Here is a 19,617-nt window from a genome sequence, read left to right on the forward strand (position 1 = left end):
CTCTCTCTCTCTCTCTCTCTCTCTCTCTCTCACACACACACACGTTATTCACTGGCTTTAGTCAGAGATCACACCTTTTTCAACAAACACTGCTGTTAGTAGGAAATAATGTGTTAAATTTGAGTTAAGACTTCCTGTATCTCCTGGGTAGGTCCTCTGTAATTCTCCTACTGTGCTGAATTCAGAGTTGCTTTATGCAATCAGTGACTTCGCTCTACTTCAGTCATTAGGAGGAGTTTCAGATGTTTTAAGTTTCAGTCATTCTGACATACTATTGATTTCCCTATGTTTTCAGTCCAGAGTTATTACTTTTGGGATTTAGGTTTTCAAAGAATATCTATATTCAATCATATATTTACCAGTATCTTAGCTCAGAATTTGTTCCTGATTGTCACTTCCTCTGTGTTTAGTTCAACTTATTTTGGAGTGGATTTTATAAGTACTTTTCTGTGTGATATTCCATCATTTCAAACTAAATTTATTTAACCATATTCTGTTTGATTGAAACTCTGACTTGTCTCTAGCACACTAGCTTATCTTTTGTTTAGGTTTCTGTGATTGCTGTTGAACAACTTGGTCTGCTCACCCTGGTTGTCTTGGCTTCCTCTTACCAGCATGAGTGGGCATGGACAAAGTGCAGTGGCAGGTGTAGGATTCAGATTCAGAGTTTTCTTTTGCGTTGTGGACTAGTGCCTTGTGTTCCAGCTTGTGGAGCACACTTGTGTAAGATTGAAGTTCCTGGAAAATGGAACATAGTTCAGTCATATACACTTGGAATTTAATTCATTTGTTCATGTCTCATATATTCTGAATTTCATGTTCTCAGCTCTGAGAATAGATATGTGCCACAGCTCAGAGGAAGCAAGGTCTTGAACCTGCGACCCTTCATAGCATGTGTTTCCACAGATATATGTCCTTAGGCCTGGGCGTCTGGATTAGCATTCAGCCACTTGTACTGCGCTGGCTGCTCAGTACTGATCCATTCTTGGTGGTGTCAGAGTTTATGAAGGAACACAGCTGTCCAACTCCACTGATTTGCCATGGTTTTCTTTTTGTAAGATTGTCTCATAATTATCCATATTTTCCATGATACAGTTGTGTAGGTACAGGGATTTCTCCCTGTGCTTCCCCCTCCCATTTCCCCTCCCACTATCTCCCCGCATGATTCCAAGCTTTGTTTTCCCCCTAAAAGCTACTTAGTCACATGTAGCTGTGATGATCTTACACTCTAATTGTTGTTTGCAGGACCGAATTCCACCAGGGAATTCCACAGGGAAACCAGTGTCCCTGAGGAGACTAAATATCCACATATTGATGAGCGTTTTCAGTGAAGAGGGCCGCTTCCATCACATTCCCCCACGTCACCCTTCCCTGAGCCCACACTGATGTCCCCAGGCGATATTGTGTCTGAAAGCTTCTCTCTTGGGCAGGGAGTTGGTGGGCTTCATTTCCATGTGCTTCTCCCTGCATCCTACCCTTGACACTGCTTAGACTCGTCTCATTTGGCTAAAGCTTTTCCCTCTGTCTGCATTTTCACCTTGCATCGCATGTACCACATTGAGAAATTGACAACCTCATTCGAAACCAATGGTGCATTTTTATTTTTAAAGAATGTTAAATATTTATGGCTTTGCAAGTCACGATCTCTGTTACATGTCAACGTGGCTCAGTACTCAGTATTTCATGGTTAAGTTTTTCAAATCTCTCATAACTATATCTAGCTTGTATACCTTACACACATCACACTATGCTTGTTTGATTCTTAAAGTGTGCCTGGTGTGTAAAAAAAAAGTTTCTACTATCTGATTCAAATTAGGTTAAAGTTTAATGTACAGTTCATTTGGAAGGTACGGGTGTGCCTGTGTGGTGAGATTTATTTTGGTGGGATTGACATTATGTGGTTTGAGCCTGTTTGATATGTCTGTGTAGAAATGGTATGTTCTTTAATGAGATGTATGTGTGTGCTGTATACTGTGGTTTACGTTTATGGTGGAGTTAAGTGAGAGTACGCCATTCCAGACTAAACAAGTTAGTGCATAAATGACATCTAAGGGATAATGAAGATGTGAAGCCCAAAGTTCAAAAGAACATACGCTCTTATCCATAAAGTGAGGTCAAGAGGAGCAGGAGTTAGAGAAGACTGCCTCTGCATCTCGGTCTCTCTTCTCTCTCCCCCCACTTTCTCTCTCAAATAAAATACAGATGCAAAGACAAAAACTGTGGAACATTGAGTTCTGAAAGGATTAATATACAAGTAAAGGAACTCACCAAACAGAAGTGTCTTAGTATATCCAAATACATGCCATGGGGTGTTCAAATAGCGATTTCCATATTTCTACAATTAAAGCCACCCAAGTTCCCAGCAAGGTACAATTAACAAGGAAATGGTTTGCATTCAGGCAATGGAGCACAGATCGTAGTGCCAGTCAACAAATTGCAGTCACATGCAGCTTGGATAAAATGGACAGAGGAGTCGGACACAAAATATGTTTTGTGTGTTTCTATTTACATAGAGTTCACTGTACACAGGTAAAGAATCTGGAGGCACTGAGGAGTCCCAGGGATCCCTATTTGTATATTTTCCATGAGTACAAATGAACATAGAGAACATCTATGCCTGTGAAGATTCTAAGGAGCTCAGATGTGAGGACAGGATGTGGAGCTGGGACTTCACAGGGGTAGGTGTGAGAATTTCGGCACTGTAGATGTATAGATGAGATCATGAACATTTATCTTTACCTTGCATGCAAAGCCTGTCTTTTGAAGATCTCACTACTTTTGGCCTGTGTACACCTGCTTGGTGCTTTCATAGCTGCCTGGCAATGCAGCATCCCCTCTTCCACATCATGCTTGCTACGTGGCTCAGATGCTGCTGCTATCCCCATTTCCTCTCCCACCGCCTCCTTCATCAGAGAGTCCTGTTGGAATGTCATCCCTTTGAGCTTGCCCAAGTGCTGTTAGGTCCTCTTCCCTTGGCATGTATGTCTTCCACTGCCGCACACACTGAACAGTGTAGAAGAGAATTGCTTTGATTTGGCCATTGTCTCCCAAAACTATGTATGTTGAAATTTCACTGCCATGGTGAGCCATGAAGTGGATGGAAACTTAATCCAACTATGAAGTACAGGGGTGGGCCTTGGGAACTGATGAATTTGAGTGAGTTTAAGTGACTTCAGAAGAGGGAGATAGGCACACATGCTATCTGTGTGTCATCTGCGTCACTGCAGAACACCACACAGAACTAGTTTGCCTCCAGAGGAGGGCCCTGCGCTTGGCTTCTCCAGAGCCAGCAATCCAAACAAACCTCTTCGCTTTAAGTTTGATCATTTCTAGAGTTTCATTATAATAATGAAAAGTTCTTAAGTTTTTGTTTTCTTCTGGAATGGGCAGACTTGTACAGACTGATAGAATTCCTCTTCTCTGTGCTTTGCTTAGGTCCTGGATTCCTTCTGCATCCTCTGAAAGGTTCTCTTCCCCACCTGCACCAACAAGTCTGTCTTCAGATGAAATGCTGGAGAAGTGGTGTGAGGAAGACGTGCCATCATGTCCCTGGTGGTCTGAGGTGGGGGTAAGTTTTTGTTCATACCATAGAACATCTCTGTAGGAGTTCAAGTTTCCTGAGAAACCACACAAAAGCAGAGGTTTGTGCCTGGCATATCTGTGTACCTATCCATCCTTAAATAATAGTACGAGCAACTTAGCAAGTTCTGTGTTCCTAGGGGCGCCATAATCTGCTTCCTTCAATTGGAAACTTTAAGTATCTGTCATGTTTCTTTATCACATCAGTATGTGCCAAGGGTGACTAGATTTGCGCCATGTGTATCCTTTGTAAGTCGTGCACAGATTGTTAGCAATTCCTTGTACATATGTGCACACTGTTGTAGTATATCATCAAACTCCTTCATAGTCAACTCTGACCACCGGGACTAAGTTAATGGATGGGGTACAATGAACCCCTTCCAGGTACAGACAGACATATGCCCTGTGTCGTGTTACTTTGTCTTGCATCTGACAGGGATGCCAATACCTTAGTGTCTGCTTCAATGCTGTTGTATAATGATGACAAAGTTTTCATTGATCCCAGTCTGAATTGTAACATGGAGGAGACATACCAACTTGACCTGCCTTGTGTTCTTACATAAGCAGAGAGCCCATTTATCAAGTATCACTAGAGCAAGAAGACCTGGTAGATGATGTGTAGAAGTGTGTATAGTAGATGTTAACATATATCTCCTTTTTGCTGATTCAGCTCTTTCACTTTGTAATTTTAGGTAGCTATGACTATGTGTTTTACTTGTGTCCTAATTTATATTCAGTAGCATCTTTGAACATGCACTGATATGAATAAAGTTGACATTGGGGCAGCTTTCCACTCCAGGTCTCTCTCTGAAGGACCATTATAGTATTCAGAGCCTCAAATTTTGTTAGTATTTTCATATTCTACTAAAGAATATGAGCCATTATTTGGATTGTTGCAGTTGGCTCCAGTCTGTTCCCCTCACCTCCATTGTGAAGTAATCTGACCCCACATTAAGTTACCCACTTACTATTTTTAATTATGTATATAAATGGACCAAATATCATATACATGGTTTCAAGAACATTCAATTCCTGCTGGTGTGCAAAGGGTCAGGTCTGTGGCATGCTGGGTTGGGCTGAACCACAGCACCCACTGGTTTGCATAGGACCTTGGGGCTGTGGATGGAACTGAGCTGACAGCTACAATCACCAGTGTATGCATAGGTTGATGCAGGTGACAGACTGAACCGGCCCCTGTATTGGCTGGCAAGTGCGAGTCAGGGTTGGAGTCATCCCAGGTGAGTTTTCTTGGGAGAATTCCCAACTGGACTACTGGATTTGAAATTCTGGCCACAGGCAGAATCATTGTATTTGTGGTCTGACCTTGGAATTCATGTATCAGGATTGTGCTTCAATTGCTGATGCCTGTGCGGTGGACAGCATGCCCAGGTGCATGGGTGGGGGCAAGACGGCCAGCTCATTTAGGCTTGCAGAGGATGTTGAGTACCATATAGAAGATGGAAGCAGAACAGGTTGGACAACTCTCCTGGCCAAGTGTCTGGGCAAGTGGATGCATTAAGGTGGACTCTGTCAGCCAGTGAACCTTGGAAGCATTTTCAAAACCTTGGAGTAGCAAAACCAACAGCATCTCAAAACTCTAAAAACTATTCAGGCAATACACTCAGAACGTTCTTCTCCATCAGGTTCTAAATGACATCAAGAAGACATCCCCTGTCCCCAGGTACTGAAGTATTTTGGCAGCTGGGAGCAGCCCCCGCCATTCCCCTGTGCCCCAACTCCCCCCACCACCGATACAGGAGATACAGGAGAAAAGGAAAGAAAAGGAAAATTGGAATCATTTGTTCCACCCCCCTCCCCCCCATCTTGACCCTCCCCACCCTAATCAGTGGTCCTCAGGCCTACTATGTAAACAACATTAAAAATAACATTTTTTAAAAAAGAAGAACATAGAGATCCTTCCACGCAACATTCCTCTCTCTTGTTCACAACTTGATTATTGTAATGCAGCATGGTAGTCATTCCAGTCCAGCTGGTCATCTTCCCAGAACATCTCAATAGCTAATTTTTTTCTCTGTCTTGTCTTTTACACTCAAATGGAATTCCTCCATTTATACCTTCAGAGTCCAAAACAAACCGTCTTTATTTCTTGGTGAATAAATTATTTAGGGCTATGTACTTATCCCTTCTGAGACATCTTCAGAGTATCCACTGTTCCCCTCTGGGGCATCTCGAATCTCTAGAAGCCTCACTTTCTTGTTCTTTGTAAAGAGAAAGTTTTCATGCACAAAAAATGAATATATAAATCTCTAGTGCTTTCAGAAGTGAAACAAACGAAAGGAGATGTGTCACTGTTGAGAAACCCATCACTGTGCAGCAGGATGAGTCACGGGACTTTGTGGAGGTAGTGCCTAGAGCCCGCACCTGAAGCTCCACAGAGGAGCATGCGGCGTCTGCTCTGCACTGTCCCATCGCTTCCATCTTCAGGAAGACCCCCGCACAGCTGCCTCTGTCGCCTGCCTCCTTTCTCCCCTCTGCCTTTCCCTTGCTGCCCCTCCTGTGTAACCAGGAATCTGTTCCTCCTCCTTGGAAAGGCGGTGCCCAATCACAGTGGCCCCACAGGCCGTACTTCTTGATGTCTTGGCAGGCTGGAGAGGATGTGTGTTTTCTACATGTTTTTTTTTTTTCTTTCGTTTCCACTTCATGGTTCAGCTCCTGGGAGAGTTGTATAAACCAGGTGTCTTTCTCTCCGTAAGTCGGCTCTCAGGGTGAGTGGTGGTAAGGCAGGCAATGTGAACACTGTAGATCAGTAAGTCGTACAGCTTGCTCTCTTCCCACTGAACAGTAATGCCGCAGCTCTCAGTGTATCCTCAAGTCATCATCAGGCCACAGCGGCATTCTGTGGCCAATAGACCACATCAGTCCATTCCGGGGAGGCAGCAGTAATTCGGAATACTGCAGGATTGTTACAGCTTTATTACTTGGCGTTGTCTTTTAAAATTAATTTCTATTTAAAAGAGTTAGAGAAGGAGAGACAGAGAGTGAAGTTTTCTCTCTGTTGGTTTCCTCCCCAGATGACCTTAAAGGCCTGAACTGGGCCCATCCAAAGCCAGGAGCCAGGAACTTCTTCTGGGTCTTCTGCATGGGCAAGGGGACCAAGGGCCTGAGGAGCCTCCACTACTTTCCTGGGCCATAAGCAGCTGGATTGGAAGTGAAGCAGCCAGGACACAAACCGGAATTTATGTAGGATCCTGGCACCTCAGGCAGAGGCTTAGCCCACGCTATCATGGCACTGTCCCCTATAGTAATCTATTTTATCATGTGAAAACCCTGCTATTAACTTGAATTTTTACATCTTGTACTTCATACTAAAACTAGAAGGCAAAAGACTTGGATTTATACACAGGAAACTATTTTACATCTAGAGACACCACATAAACACTGTACTGATATTACACAAAAGGACTAGACAACATTCTGGTGTCATAAAAAGTATCAATATTATGTCAGTATTATTTAATTTAGGTAAAAACATAAGTAAATTGAAGAGGTAAATATGTTGTAAGCATATGAGAATGTCCCCACAACCACCACTATTCTCTGTCTATTACTCTCATAAAAATCAAGTTAATTTTTTCCCCAAGGGATGTGTGTTTTAAGAGTCTGTTCAAAATTCACTTAATTCTATAATACGAGCAACTAAAAAAAAAGAATGGAAATGTCATGAGCAAAAGATGCTTACAACCCTTAATGCTAGAGTTTGGTAGAGCGTTGACAGCAAGCAGCGAGGTGAGGTGGGTGGGGGTGCATTGATGGGTGGGTTACACTGCTTCCCGTGGTGTGCCCAGGCCTCCCAGCGCTGGTCTCCGTTGTTCCCAGAGCCACTGTCTCGGCTGTGCTCCCACAGGCCCCTCAAGTCTCTGAATTCCCATTGTAGCTCCGCATGTTGCTCTAAGGTGCTTGCTTTTGACGTCGAAGTTACCTTTTATGTAGGGAAACAGCTGATGTATTTGGCTCCATAAATGTCTAATCCACTTATGCCAAGACTCTGTGAAGAGGATGAAAAAATGTCATCAGTTGAGGGAAAATAATTGCACATTGCCTATTTAAGAAATAATTCACTTATGTAGGCCTTTTGAAGGACTCTCCAAGTGATAAGAAAAAAACCAGAATTTTTAAAATAGCAAAATCTTATGCAAATCTTTCATAAAAGTTAGCCAAGTGATAACACAAAGCAGACTGGCAAAAGCTAGATTATAAGCACCATAAAATCCCATTGCATAGCTACGAAAATGACCAGAAGGTTGAGGAAGCACCTGTCCCATTAAATGTCCAAGAGAAGCAAGGATACCAAATTTCTCCTTCATTGGTGGGAATATAGCAATGATTGGGCTCTTGTTGAAATTAGTCTATGGTTTTCTTTTTCTATTAAGAAATCGAACAGGCACTTCATGTGCAGGCAAACCTTAGAACGCTTCAAAATTCACAGAGAAATGAGGTCTGTGTTTACAAAAATATCCTTTACACTCACATTATAGAATAGTTTTCAAAAACCAGTAACTTGAAGCAATGACAGGATTCACCTGCAGTGTGTGACAACACTGTCTGGCAGCAGAGCCATTGGTCGTGTGGCTGTGTTCTTCAGAAGGAAAGTCACTGTGGTGCTTGGGAGCCCTGGATGGTAGCTCGGGGCATGTTTCCTGCTGCCGATGCCAGCCTCAATGAGAACCCTGACTACCACGTCCTTTGGGATGCTCCTGTTCTTGAGCACTCACCTCTCCTGCAATCTACCCACAGCAGCTTCCAATTCCAGGGAGTGTCCACCTCTCCACCATGGAGGTGACAGAGATGACACCCTGGCTGGGTACCCCTGGTCAGGCCAGGAGGATGCTCTGTTCTCCCTTATGGCAGAATCAGTCTTTTCTTTCTTGATGGTGAAGGCAGTGGATCCTGACCCTATGGTCATGAGGGTGACAGGTGTATATAACGAAAGGTGAGCCCTCTGGCTGTTGACAAAACATAAGAGCCGTTACCTCATTAGAGTATGGCTGCTTCTCTTTCTGTAGGAAAACCATCTATTTTATCTGTGTACGGGGCTCCTGGTGTCAGTACCTTTTGCTATTTTGCTTCCACATGTGATTTTTCTGACTTTCTTGTTTCCCCAATTCTTCTTCTCCTTCATGCTCTTGCTCTTCAGCCAGGCAAAGGCAAGGTGGAAGGCGCGGCAGCTGAAGCCCTCCTCCACCCCATGCTGCACGTGCCACTGCAGGGCGTCTTTGCTGGGGAAGACACGGCAGCAGCCCAAGCACTTGTAGCCACTCTCAGGGCTCAGCAGCCACTTGGGCGGCCTGGCCGTGGGGCTCTCCTCCAGAGGGGGATGCCTTGCCATGCTCTGCTCCCGCACCCCCACCTTCTCCTTGTGTTCTTCCACATCCCAGCAGCACTCGCTCTCTGTTAGCAGTTCCCAAGCAGACATGATGGGGAGGTTGGTCTCGATGGGGATCTTCCCGGGAAACACCATTTCTTGTACTTGCTGCTGCCTTGGCGGAGGGACCAGTGGTTGTGATGCATTGTTTAAGCCAGCCATCTCTCTTTTACTCGGAACATGCATATAGTAAACTTTCATTTCCCTTTCCTTTCTCCTATGTATTTCCGGTGTGCAGGGCTCATTGGCTAAGTGGTAATGAAAACAGTTCCGCTGATATGGGGTGAACATCTGCAGGGGCAGCTCTGAAGAGCAAATGCAATATTTTTGTTTGAATCTCTGAATTCCTAGGAAAGAAAATTTCCTGTGTAAGAACAATTAAATTAGTGACTTGACGTTTCAAGGATTTAAGATTGTCTTGAGTCTTTCCCTGCACGTGTGGCATGTAGAATCAAAATGTATGGGTGGAAGATGTTTCAGAGTTTTATATGTGATACAGTCACACGTGGTGTGCACTTTGCATCTCTCATACGTGAAGAATGAGTGTACGTGTGTCCAGTGTGAGAGGATGTGTGTTCCGGCACACACATAATGGTGTTTCTGGTGTTTTAAAAGAGAATGGTAATGAGGGGTGGTGTGTGCTCTGTGTTACAACATTGCGTGTAAGTACAACAGAATGACCTGTGTTAGACCACAAGACAGAAGCTGTCTAGGGTTAGAGAAGACACACAGTTCTTTGTAGGGTTTTAGACTTTGTCAGTTCAGGGATGTAGGAGGGAGAGAAGCCATCTATGACAGTGAATTCACCTTAGATGATGGGAGTTTTCTGAACCCCACTACCACTGCAGAGTTACAAGATGTTATTAGAGGGGCCTGGCGTGGTAGCCTTGTAGCTAAAGTCCTCGCCTTGCACACGCCGGGATCCCATATGGCCATAGGTTCTAATCCTGGTGGCCCCGCTTTGCATCCAGCTCCCTGCTTGTAGCCTGGGAAAGCAGTTGAGGACAGCCCAAGGCTTGGGACCCTACAGCTGCATGGGAGACCTTGAGGAGGCTTCTGTCTCCTGGCTTTGGATTGATGCAGCTCCAGCTGTTGTGGCCATTTGAGGAGTGAATCATTGGACAGAAGATCTTCCTCTCCCTGTCCCACCTCCTCTCTGTGTATCTGACTTTTTAATAAAAACAAAATAGTTCTTTTTAAAAAAAGCATTTCAAGAAAGAATATGTATTGGAGACGATGGGAATTAGTCATGGTTTTAGTATTCATGGCGCTGAATGACTGTGTGCAGAGCTGAGTCTGTGTTTGTACTTACACAATGCTGCTAGAGAACAAGCAAGATTTGTGGGCAGTGATGGGAGGTGTGGGTTTGCATCAGCTCACCCCAGAAATTCTGACAGGTTTTGCATGCACATGTGTGTATTCCTTACAGCTTTATCCATGGCTGTCCTAAAGCTCACATGTAATGCTTTAGTCCCAGAGTTCTTACCTACTTTTACAGGCACATTCTTCCAACCCCAAAGGTCTCAGCCCTGGTTCCCCTGCCCTGAACTGGTTTTTGGGGTTTTTTGTTTTGTGTTTTGTTTTGTTTTTCCTTTGGAGGGCAAATTAAGTAAGAGGAGGTTAAACAGAGGAGCCTAGCTGTACCTCTTCTCTAAGTTCCCACCTTGCCGTTGCTTCTGCCTTACCATCTTCATCAGCCAGAAGGTTCTTGCTTGGAGAGGAGACACAGGAGAAGTATTCCGAGCTGGAGAAGCTGTCTCTCTCTGCTTGACTGCAGGCTGGGACTGCTGTGCTTGTCTCAGGAAAGGTTACTTGAGATTTCCAGGGTTCTGGGGAACCAAGTAACAGCAATTAAACACACATGCCACATTGAGATATTGTGTTATCTGGACTCTGTTTCCTTTCAGAAGAACAGCACATACACATACGGGTGGTCATGAGAGAGGGAGGTAGCTCCAGGCAGTCCTTGAGCCCCTGTTCAATCCTCTAGCCTCCCCTCATTTACCAGGCACAAGAACTTGGCCCTCCTCATAGAGGCAAAAGCAGAAGACACTCAAGGTCTGTAACATGCAGTAATTCCTACTTTTCTGGTTGTCAAGGACCTACCCACTAATGTAGCCCATAGAATTTACCCTCTTAGTTTCACACAAAGTCTTTTCTCTGACAAGTCACTCGCTACTTTACATCTCTCTATTCTCCTACTGAACCCTGTTCCCTTATCTTTGATTTTTGAATGCGTCCCCCCATAGATTATTCTGGAATGACAGCATTTTATGTGAGTATGATATATAAAAGTTATTTCCCAGTACTAGAACATTGTGTATTGTGTTCAGTGTTCTGGGCATGGTATATTTATCAGCTTAATATATTCATCATCAACTGTAGGGTAGACCCCTGGGTTGTGTCTCAGACACTGTGCTAGCATTTCATATTCTCACTAACACTCCCTCACATCTTGTTTAGACATTCCCAACCATAAGTATTCATGTACACAATGTAAACACAGGAGAAATATCTGTATATTGTTCTCTATTGTTGCTCAAATCATGTGACATTAAAGAGCTCCTATCTGCTATCTATTGAGAGACCATTGAATATTTGCTGTGTGCCAGTTACTCCGGCAGATTGTAGTTTATGTCCTGACCAAAGCTTCAACATACAACAAGTATGTCATAATTTTAGCTTTGCCATTGTGTTGATGTTCAGTCATTATGGTTCTATCACAAAGACTTCAAATATAAGAGATGTTTATATGTGCACACCTGACTATATATGTGTCAAGGATTTTAGCATGTTTTGTGATGTTTGAGGAAGGTTGTGTTACACCTCTTCACCCAGATGTTCATGTCTTAATCCCTACATCCTGATACCACTCCCTCATACTTAGAGAGGGTCTTTGCAGATAATAGCACATGAAGGATTTTGTGATGGGAAGATTATCCCATAGTGATAGGCATAATATAAATGTAATGACAAGTGTATTTGTGCCAGGGAGAGAAGAAAACCAGATACAGGATATGAGACATAACTGTGGAAGCAGAAAGTTGGAGCCAAGAAGCAAAGGGGCTGCAAACCCAAGAGCACACTCAAGTGAAGGCACATCCTCCATTGGAGTTCCAGAAGGAAACAGCCTTGCCAGTGCCTTGATTTCAGCCCCAAAACATGGATTTTTCAATTTCTGACTCCGAAGAAAAGGATAAAACTGCATGCTGTTTTAAACCACAAAATGTGTGGCAGTGTACAACATCTGTATAGTAAACAGGCACATACACTAAATTTAAATTCACATTATTTGTCATGGTGGGCTCTGCTTATTTAATTGCCTCACTGAGTTCAGAATCGGTTGCTACAGCTAACAGTTTTACTCTGCTTTCAGCAATACTCTGAGCATAGACTGCTTCCAATTCTGACCACCATCTTCCATGGTAGAGCAATCAAATCTGTCAGTCACATCCATTTTATTGGTTCTGAACTATTGGTTATTACCTTGGTATGTAAAGCCTGAAAGCCTGCTTATATTCAGCCACATACTTATCAGTGCCTAAGGTTAGAATCTGTTGTGGAGTATCATTTCCTCTGTGTTTAATAATTCAAAAAAATTTTCCAATGTTTCTTCTACATTTTTCTTTCCCATTATTTCTATACTTTTATCTCAAAATGTCTTTATTTAATCATGCTTGCATAGACTGTGACTGCTCCTTTGCTCTGCTGTGGTCAGTGGATATCTATGGTTGTTTTTTGAAACACTTAGTGTTGGAAGCCTGCTCACCTTCCCACTGCACGACTTTGCCTGACCTTGCCTATCTTCCCTTGGTCTTACCAGTGGAAGGGAGTTTACGCAAAGTGGATTGGCAGGTGTAGTATTCTGATTCAGAGGATGTCTCTTTTCCTTCATGTAACTGGATCTTCTCCTCCAAAGACTGTGAAGCACCTGTGTATACGGAAGAGATTGCTAGGAAACAGCACAAGGATCACTGATGTACACTTGGAGTTTAACTCATTTGTTCAAAGTCTGAATACCATGTTCTGAACTCTAAAAACAGATACATCCCCAAACTCAGAAGAAATAGTCTTCATCCTGCCTATGTCCATAACGTATGCAAGCCCAGATACACCTGTCTTACATTGGGTGGTTGGACACTGCCTTAACTTCACCTGTTTGTACAGGGCTTCTTGTCATACAGCAACCCTCTGTTGCTGATGCCGCTGGAATTGATGAGGCCACACAACTGTCAACCTTCATTATTTTTCCAAACTCATTTCCTGGCACTGCTCACAGGGCTGATCTCACTGCAGTTTTCTGATTCCATACTCGAGGAGACCAGCAACACTGAGGAAACTGCAAATGTTCATGCAGGGACCAGCACTTGTAGGTGCTTTCTACTTCCTCTCTGTTCTCTGACTGCACTCTCTTTAGGAGCTCATGCTGCTTCTACCTGCTGGATATTGTGCCTTGAACAGTTATCTCTGACTTGGGCTGGGACCTGGTACGTTTCAATTCTTTGGGTTTCTCTTTGGAACCTGCCCTTGAGACCTCAACTAGCCCACCTTGCCCAAGACTTTTGCCTTGGATTGTTACACTTTGTTTTCAGTTACACCCACTGTCTCACATCTCAGCATGCAAAATCTCAAATAAAACATTTATACATTATGATCTCTCAAGAAAATAAATATTCATGATTTAGCCATACCAGAGTTTATGGTAAAAGCCAACCCACATTACCTTAATTGCATAACTCTTGAGGTTGTCAAATTCTCTTGTGAATATATCTGCCTTTGTGTTATGTACTAATCACAGTGAAAGTATACTAAGTATGATGAGCTTGATGTTTGTAGGATAAGTTGGTTTAGATTGGGCTATCGTGTAGTGTGAAGTTGATTTAGTTACTAAAATGTTAATATTGGATGGGTTTTATTTGTGTCAAATAGTGATGAAAGAATTGTTTCTATTGGTTCAAAACGTGTGTTTGTGGTGTTGTATATTCTATGATTATGGATTTGGGTGGTTTTGGTTTTCATATTTGGCTTAGCATCATAGTGTAATTAATGAAAGTATTCGAAGAATTTGGTGTTTTTATAAAATTTAAGAGAATAGTGAATATTCAGATACTGGTGCATGGAGATTGGTCTGAATTGGGATAAATATGATTATATGGGCAATAAAATTGGATAGCTGAGATCTTTACAGTGTCTCTATGCTGTACATCAAGTCCATCACTCGAGGACGCCCTTAGTCTGATCTATATTCAGTTTCAGTATATCTGTAACTTTGAGAAAATGGCATATTCCCTCCCATGCGTCAACCTGGGTTAGTGTTCCTGGAAGTCTGTGATAACACTGCTATCTCCTTATTCTCTTGAGTACTAATGCCTACAACTGAACCAAATGTCAACTGAACCTTTAAACTTGCTTCAGTGCTCTGAGGTGATTCTTCTTCAGAATGTATGACTTTCAGTGCTGCTCACAATAGAAAGTATAGAACAGAGTTGCTATGGTTCGGTTGCTGTGCAGTATCTCCCAAGGATGGGTGTGTTGAAATTTAACCATCATTAAGTTTAAATTTAAATGATAAATTGTGATATACCTATTCTATGAAATATTACTCAGCCTAAAAAAGAATAAAATTCCACCATTTGCAACAAAAAGAGCCCAACTTGATACCATAATGCTCAGTGAAATAAGCCAACACCAAAAGGACAAATATCACATGTTCTCTCTGATATAAGGCAATATCATGCAATATACAGAATAGATGTATAGGCCAAGAAGTATATACATATATTGTTATTGCTGAACTGTAGGACGGAAACTAGCATCCCGGGAAATGAATATAAATCCCTACTCCTGAATAAATGCAGACTCCCAATGAAACTGTTCAGTATACTTTGATAACATGATACTAGATTTTCTAGTATTGCCAATGCCTACAATGCCATGATACACTTAAATGGCAGAATGTTGGAGTTGTGACTGTTGCTGAAGGATAGTACTATTGTGTAAATATGGAACAAAACAGTTGGGGGCGGAAAATGGAGAGGGAGGAAGGGAAGGGGGAACCCTGCAACTATAAAACAGTATCATGGAGAATAATGATAATAATAATAATAAATTGAAATTTAAACTTAACCTAGGTTTTAAGTACATGAAAACTTAATCCAACCGTGAGGCTCAACTGTCTGGCCATGTGAAATTGAGAGGGTTATGTGCCTTCTTTCGGGAAGAAGTCCATGAACAGATGAAGCTGGCTTTAGTGTAAGGGGGAAACACATGTCATTGGCAGGTGACACTGTCGCCTCAAGATGCTGCCCACACAGAGATCAATTCCAGATTGGACTCATGGGCCTTGTGTCTGTCTAAGCATCTTTCCAGACAAACTTCTTCTCTTTGTAAAGTTTTACTCCTCGCAATTTCAGTATAGTACTGAAGAGTGAAGTACCTTGAGACTTTTTTTTCCCCTGGACTTGGCAAATTTGAATCGATTGATAGAACCATTCACTCTTTGTGCTATGACCGGGACTTGACTTCCCTTGGTGCCCTCTGTGAGAAGCCCCCCGTATCTGTGCCAACGGGCTTGTTTTTAGGTGAGATGACAGAGGAGAGTGAGAGGAGGATTAGCAGCAACCTGCTTCTCGCCTGCAGTTGGAGTCTGCACCTTCTGTTTATGCTACAAGATTTTTGTGCATGAAATCAACATTCCTGAGAAATTAGAAAAGAAAGTAGGAGTTGGGTTTCATAGTTGGTGTTGGATTGTATCTGCACATGTGTCATTAAACAAGCCTCAAGAGTCTGATATGTGACGGACTCTGCAGAAGAGTATTCCGTCTTCAAGATCTACTGCACAGCTGAGAGCTTCGAGTCAGAGCAGTGTTGCTGCAGCGAACCTGTGTAACCATGGGTGGCTGAGCGTCGCTTGTGAGCAGAGCAAACACTCTTGGGAGTCCCCAGTGCATGTGCATCTGAACACATTGCATTCAGCATTCTTCCTAGGAGCTAGTTCTCACCATGAGTCTAAGTTAATGGAAGGATGACCCATACTCTTTCCAGGTACAAACATACAATCCTCTGTCCCACACCATGCTTTTTTTTTAATTTTCTGGGTGACCAAGATACTGTCCTTTAAAAACATTTATTATGATAATATTTTTATTAATTATGGCACATAGCAGACTTACTACATTGACCTGCCTGTATGATCTGATTTCTTATGGTAATTATAGATGCGTAGTTTACTGCCTACATAGCTAGTCCTTAAACTGATGATACCCAGGCATATTGTGTTTTTAGCAAGAAGTAATTAAAACTGATAGTGTGGGGACATATATCTCAGATGTTGCAATTCATCTCCACTGGCTAATTTATCTACTTTCTTCTGCATACATAGATATGGATGACTATGCATTGTACATATTACATTGCTTTTGCTCACCTTTGAACAATTAGTGTTTTTACTGATTGGTGAAATTTAGACAGCTTCCCTCTGCATTCTTCTCTCCAAGGGAATGTGCAGAGCCTCCAATTTGTCCGACTTCTCAGATTCAGGGATATGACTCAGTGTTTGGATTGTTAAAATTGGATCCAGGCTGCCCCCTCTCAGCTACGTACCTCATACCTCATACTCGGGTTCTAAATGGCATTCATGTGTTGATTTTGTCCTGTGTTACTGCTTGCCTTTTAATAGAAGTCCAAATTTATTCCTTCATTGTCCAAAGCTAAACATATGGTTTCTATTCCTTACTAAAAAATTACCATGACTTATTACTTGTTCTTGACTAACTATAGTTTACATGTTAGAACTTCTTCAGTGTTGCCGTGATCGCTGTTAGTCACACTCTCCTCTTCATTAGATGGAGACAGGGTTAGTGGAAATTTTATGACACCTTCTCTTACTTCTCCAATGATTCCAGAGATAAAGCAAATAAAAGGAAATGCTTCATTTTTGTTAAAAATTAGCCTAGGTGGTTGGTGCTGTTGCCTATCAGGTTACACTGCTGCCTGTGATGCCAGCATCACAGAGGGATATCTGCTCACTTGCCATCTACTCCACTTCAGATCCAGCTTGCTGCTAATGTACCTGAACATGCAGCAGGGGCTGGCCCAGGTCCTCGGGCCCATGAATCCAAGTGGAAGACCCTGAGGAAGTTCTGACTCTTGGCTTGGAACTGGCCCAGCGCTGACCATTGTAGCTATTTAGGGAATGAACCAACAGGTGGGAGATCTGTTTTCCTTTTCCTCTCTCTCTTTCTCACTCTCTGTAACTCTGTCTTTCAGATCATTAAATAGATCTTGTAAAAAATTTCTAAACTAATCAAAGACATTATCAGCAATGGAGAAACCAAGAATGCCTTTGTGTAGGTAGCATAGGCCCTTCGCACAGAAAAGTGCATGGGTGACCTGAGACTTTATCTACTCTGTCTTGCCTGGATCTTTCGGAAGATACGAGTGCAAACACAGCTCTTCTGTCCCGCCCAACTTTAATCACAGCCCCTTTCCTCTGCCTCTCTCCCTTCCTCTGCAACTAGGAATTCTCCTTTCCTCCTTTTTAAATCTCAGTTACTGATCACTCTGTTCCCCGAGACATCAATACATACCTCTCGATGTCTTTTCAGTTTGGGTAGAGTATGTGTTTTCCAGATGTTGCATCTTTCGTTTCTGCTTCATGGTCAGCTCCTTGGAGAGGTCAAATCAGGCATCTTTCCTACAACTCTACTCCCTGGGAGTTAGATGGTGGTGATAAGGAAAAAGATTGGAAGAACTCACATTAGAGGCTCATCAAGACTAACATGCAGTGAGTCATGTTGTACCGTGAGACTTCCACAATGTGACATAATGATGACATCGGCCTAAGCCAGGCTGAGACAAAGTTCTGCTATTTAATTTACCAAAAAGGCAGAGTATTAGGGAGAAAAAAGACCTGTCTTCTACCTAATGGTCTATTCCCAAATACGTGTAAAATTCAGGTGAGCAAATACAAGAACAGGAGCCAGGAGCTCCATTCGTATGTCTAACATGGGCAGGGACAAATACTTGAACTGTTATCTCCTGAATTCCTAGCTTGGACCTTAACATAAAGCATGAATCTAAATTTGTGGCAGTAATTAAAGCCTCACACCACAGTATTTGCTGTGGGCACACGTTGCCACAAAACCCACACCTTGAGTGTTTTGTTTTATCTAGTGGAAACTATCATCTTGAAATGTTGATTATTACTCTCACTAACAAAAAGATAGATTACTAGGATTAAATAAATGAAACTATTCGATGCATTTAAGGATACCGCGGTACTGAGTCTTCACAGTTGTGAGGATGCAGCAATACCAAGGCTTATGGTTAGAGCCATGCTTGTCTCATACTGTTTGATTTATGTCAAAACATAAGTGAGATATCTGAAGAGATACATACATTTGCCCTGAAAGGATATTACAGTACATTTATCAAGACATTACATGGTATATGCTATTTTTTCTTTTTTTCTTTTTCAGACAGCTTATTTTTAGCTTGCATTATAGTCAAAGCTTAATGTTCCACTAAATAATGATTTCAGGAAGTAAAAATAAAAGGGCCATAGGTCTATAGAAATATAGAGAAAGGCTATAAATGATAATCAGAATGAAAAGGTGTAAATTTCACTCAAACAGTAACTTTTAAAAGAATTACACATCATTTAAAACATAGGAGTATATCATTCTTTTTTTTAGGAGTACATCATTCTTAAAATTTAGTTGACAGAAATAAAAAAAGTTTGACAAAACTGCATTTGTAGCAATACTTTATACACAGTTTTAATTTTAGCACAGACATTAAAAACACATGTGGTATTTGTTTTTCTGTGTTTGATTTATTTCAGTCAATGTAATGTCTTCCAGTTGCAACCATTTCAATGGTAGAATCTTTTTTCCATGGCTGAATAATAATTGTGCATAAAATATTTATAGTATATATTTATATCTATATAAGTGTAGATGTTTAGTGCATATATGGCATATAGTTATACTTATAGTGCATATATATATAATATATATAATATATAATATATATATATTATATATAATTTTTTCTATTCATCTGAAGACAGACACTGAGGTTCCATAAATAAGCTATTGTGAAAATCACTGCTATGAACATAGTGGTTCAGGTAGCTGTTTGATATATTGTGTTCATGTGTTTTGGGTGTATGTCCAGCAGTGGGATTGCTGGACCACTTGACATTTCCTGGTTTTTAGTGGTTTCCACAATTGCGTAGTAATTCACATTCTTACCAAGAGTATGTGAATTCTCCTGTTTCTATATCCCAACCAGCGTTTGTTTTCTCTATCTTCTTGAGATAGTCACACTGACAGGGATTAGATCTCATTGTGGACCTGATTTGCATTTTCCTGAAGGTTTCTGCTGTTGAGCATTTGTTTATGAATCTCTTCGCCATTTGTATTTCTGGTTTTGAGGTTTTTTTGCACTATTTTTAACTGAATTGGCCTATTTTTTATTCTTGAGTTATTTGAGTTGTTGTTACAGGTCTGCAATTATTAACTGTCAATTAAGTAGCTGGGAAATATTATCCCCAATCTGTTGGATGCTTCACACTATTGTTTAAAACTTTAAGGGTTTGATTTACTCTCATTTGTCTCACTTTCCTTTTATTGCTTGAACTTTGGGGTTCT

The 19,617-nt window shown here is 41.8% G+C and overlaps 1 protein-coding gene across 2 annotated transcripts; it reads right to left on the bottom strand.

The window, feature by feature from the left end:
* Positions 1-7,270: 7,270 nt before the first annotated feature.
* On the bottom strand, positions 7,271-17,658 carry LOC105941904 (protein FAM170A-like). 2 transcript variants are annotated; one of them, XM_058677572.1, is made up of 5 exons: positions 17,551-17,658; positions 12,783-12,893; positions 10,648-10,791; positions 8,650-9,309; positions 7,271-7,585 (listed from the first exon to the last, which is right to left on the bottom strand). In XM_058677572.1, exons 1-5 carry the CDS (start codon positions 17,618-17,620, stop codon positions 7,359-7,361), a joined length of 1,212 nt encoding a protein of 403 aa, XP_058533555.1. In that variant the 5' UTR covers positions 17,621-17,658; the 3' UTR covers positions 7,271-7,358. The 2 variants fall into 2 exon arrangements, with proteins under 2 accessions (XP_058533555.1, XP_058533554.1); XM_058677571.1 differs by having other exon boundaries at positions 12,783-12,914.
* Between the last annotated feature and the right edge of the window lie 1,959 nt (positions 17,659-19,617).

This window comes from Ochotona princeps, chromosome 19, assembly GCF_030435755.1.
Source record: "Ochotona princeps isolate mOchPri1 chromosome 19, mOchPri1.hap1, whole genome shotgun sequence".
NCBI lineage: Eukaryota > Metazoa > Chordata > Mammalia > Lagomorpha > Ochotonidae > Ochotona > Ochotona princeps.

Excerpts from the sequence above, each read along its gene's own strand:
- LOC105941904 (XM_058677571.1), bottom strand. The coding sequence starts at position 17,620 with ATGAAGCAGAAACGAAAGATGCAACATCTGGAAAACACATACTCTACC. Across the intron at positions 10,792-12,782 it reads GCGTAAACTCCCTTCCACTG|AACCCTGGAAATCTCAAGTA; the intron begins GTAAGACCAAGG and ends TTGGTTCCCCAG. Across the intron at positions 7,586-8,649 it reads TGGAAGCAAAATAGCAAAAG|AGTCTTGGCATAAGTGGATT; the intron begins GTACTGACACCA and ends TCCTCTTCACAG.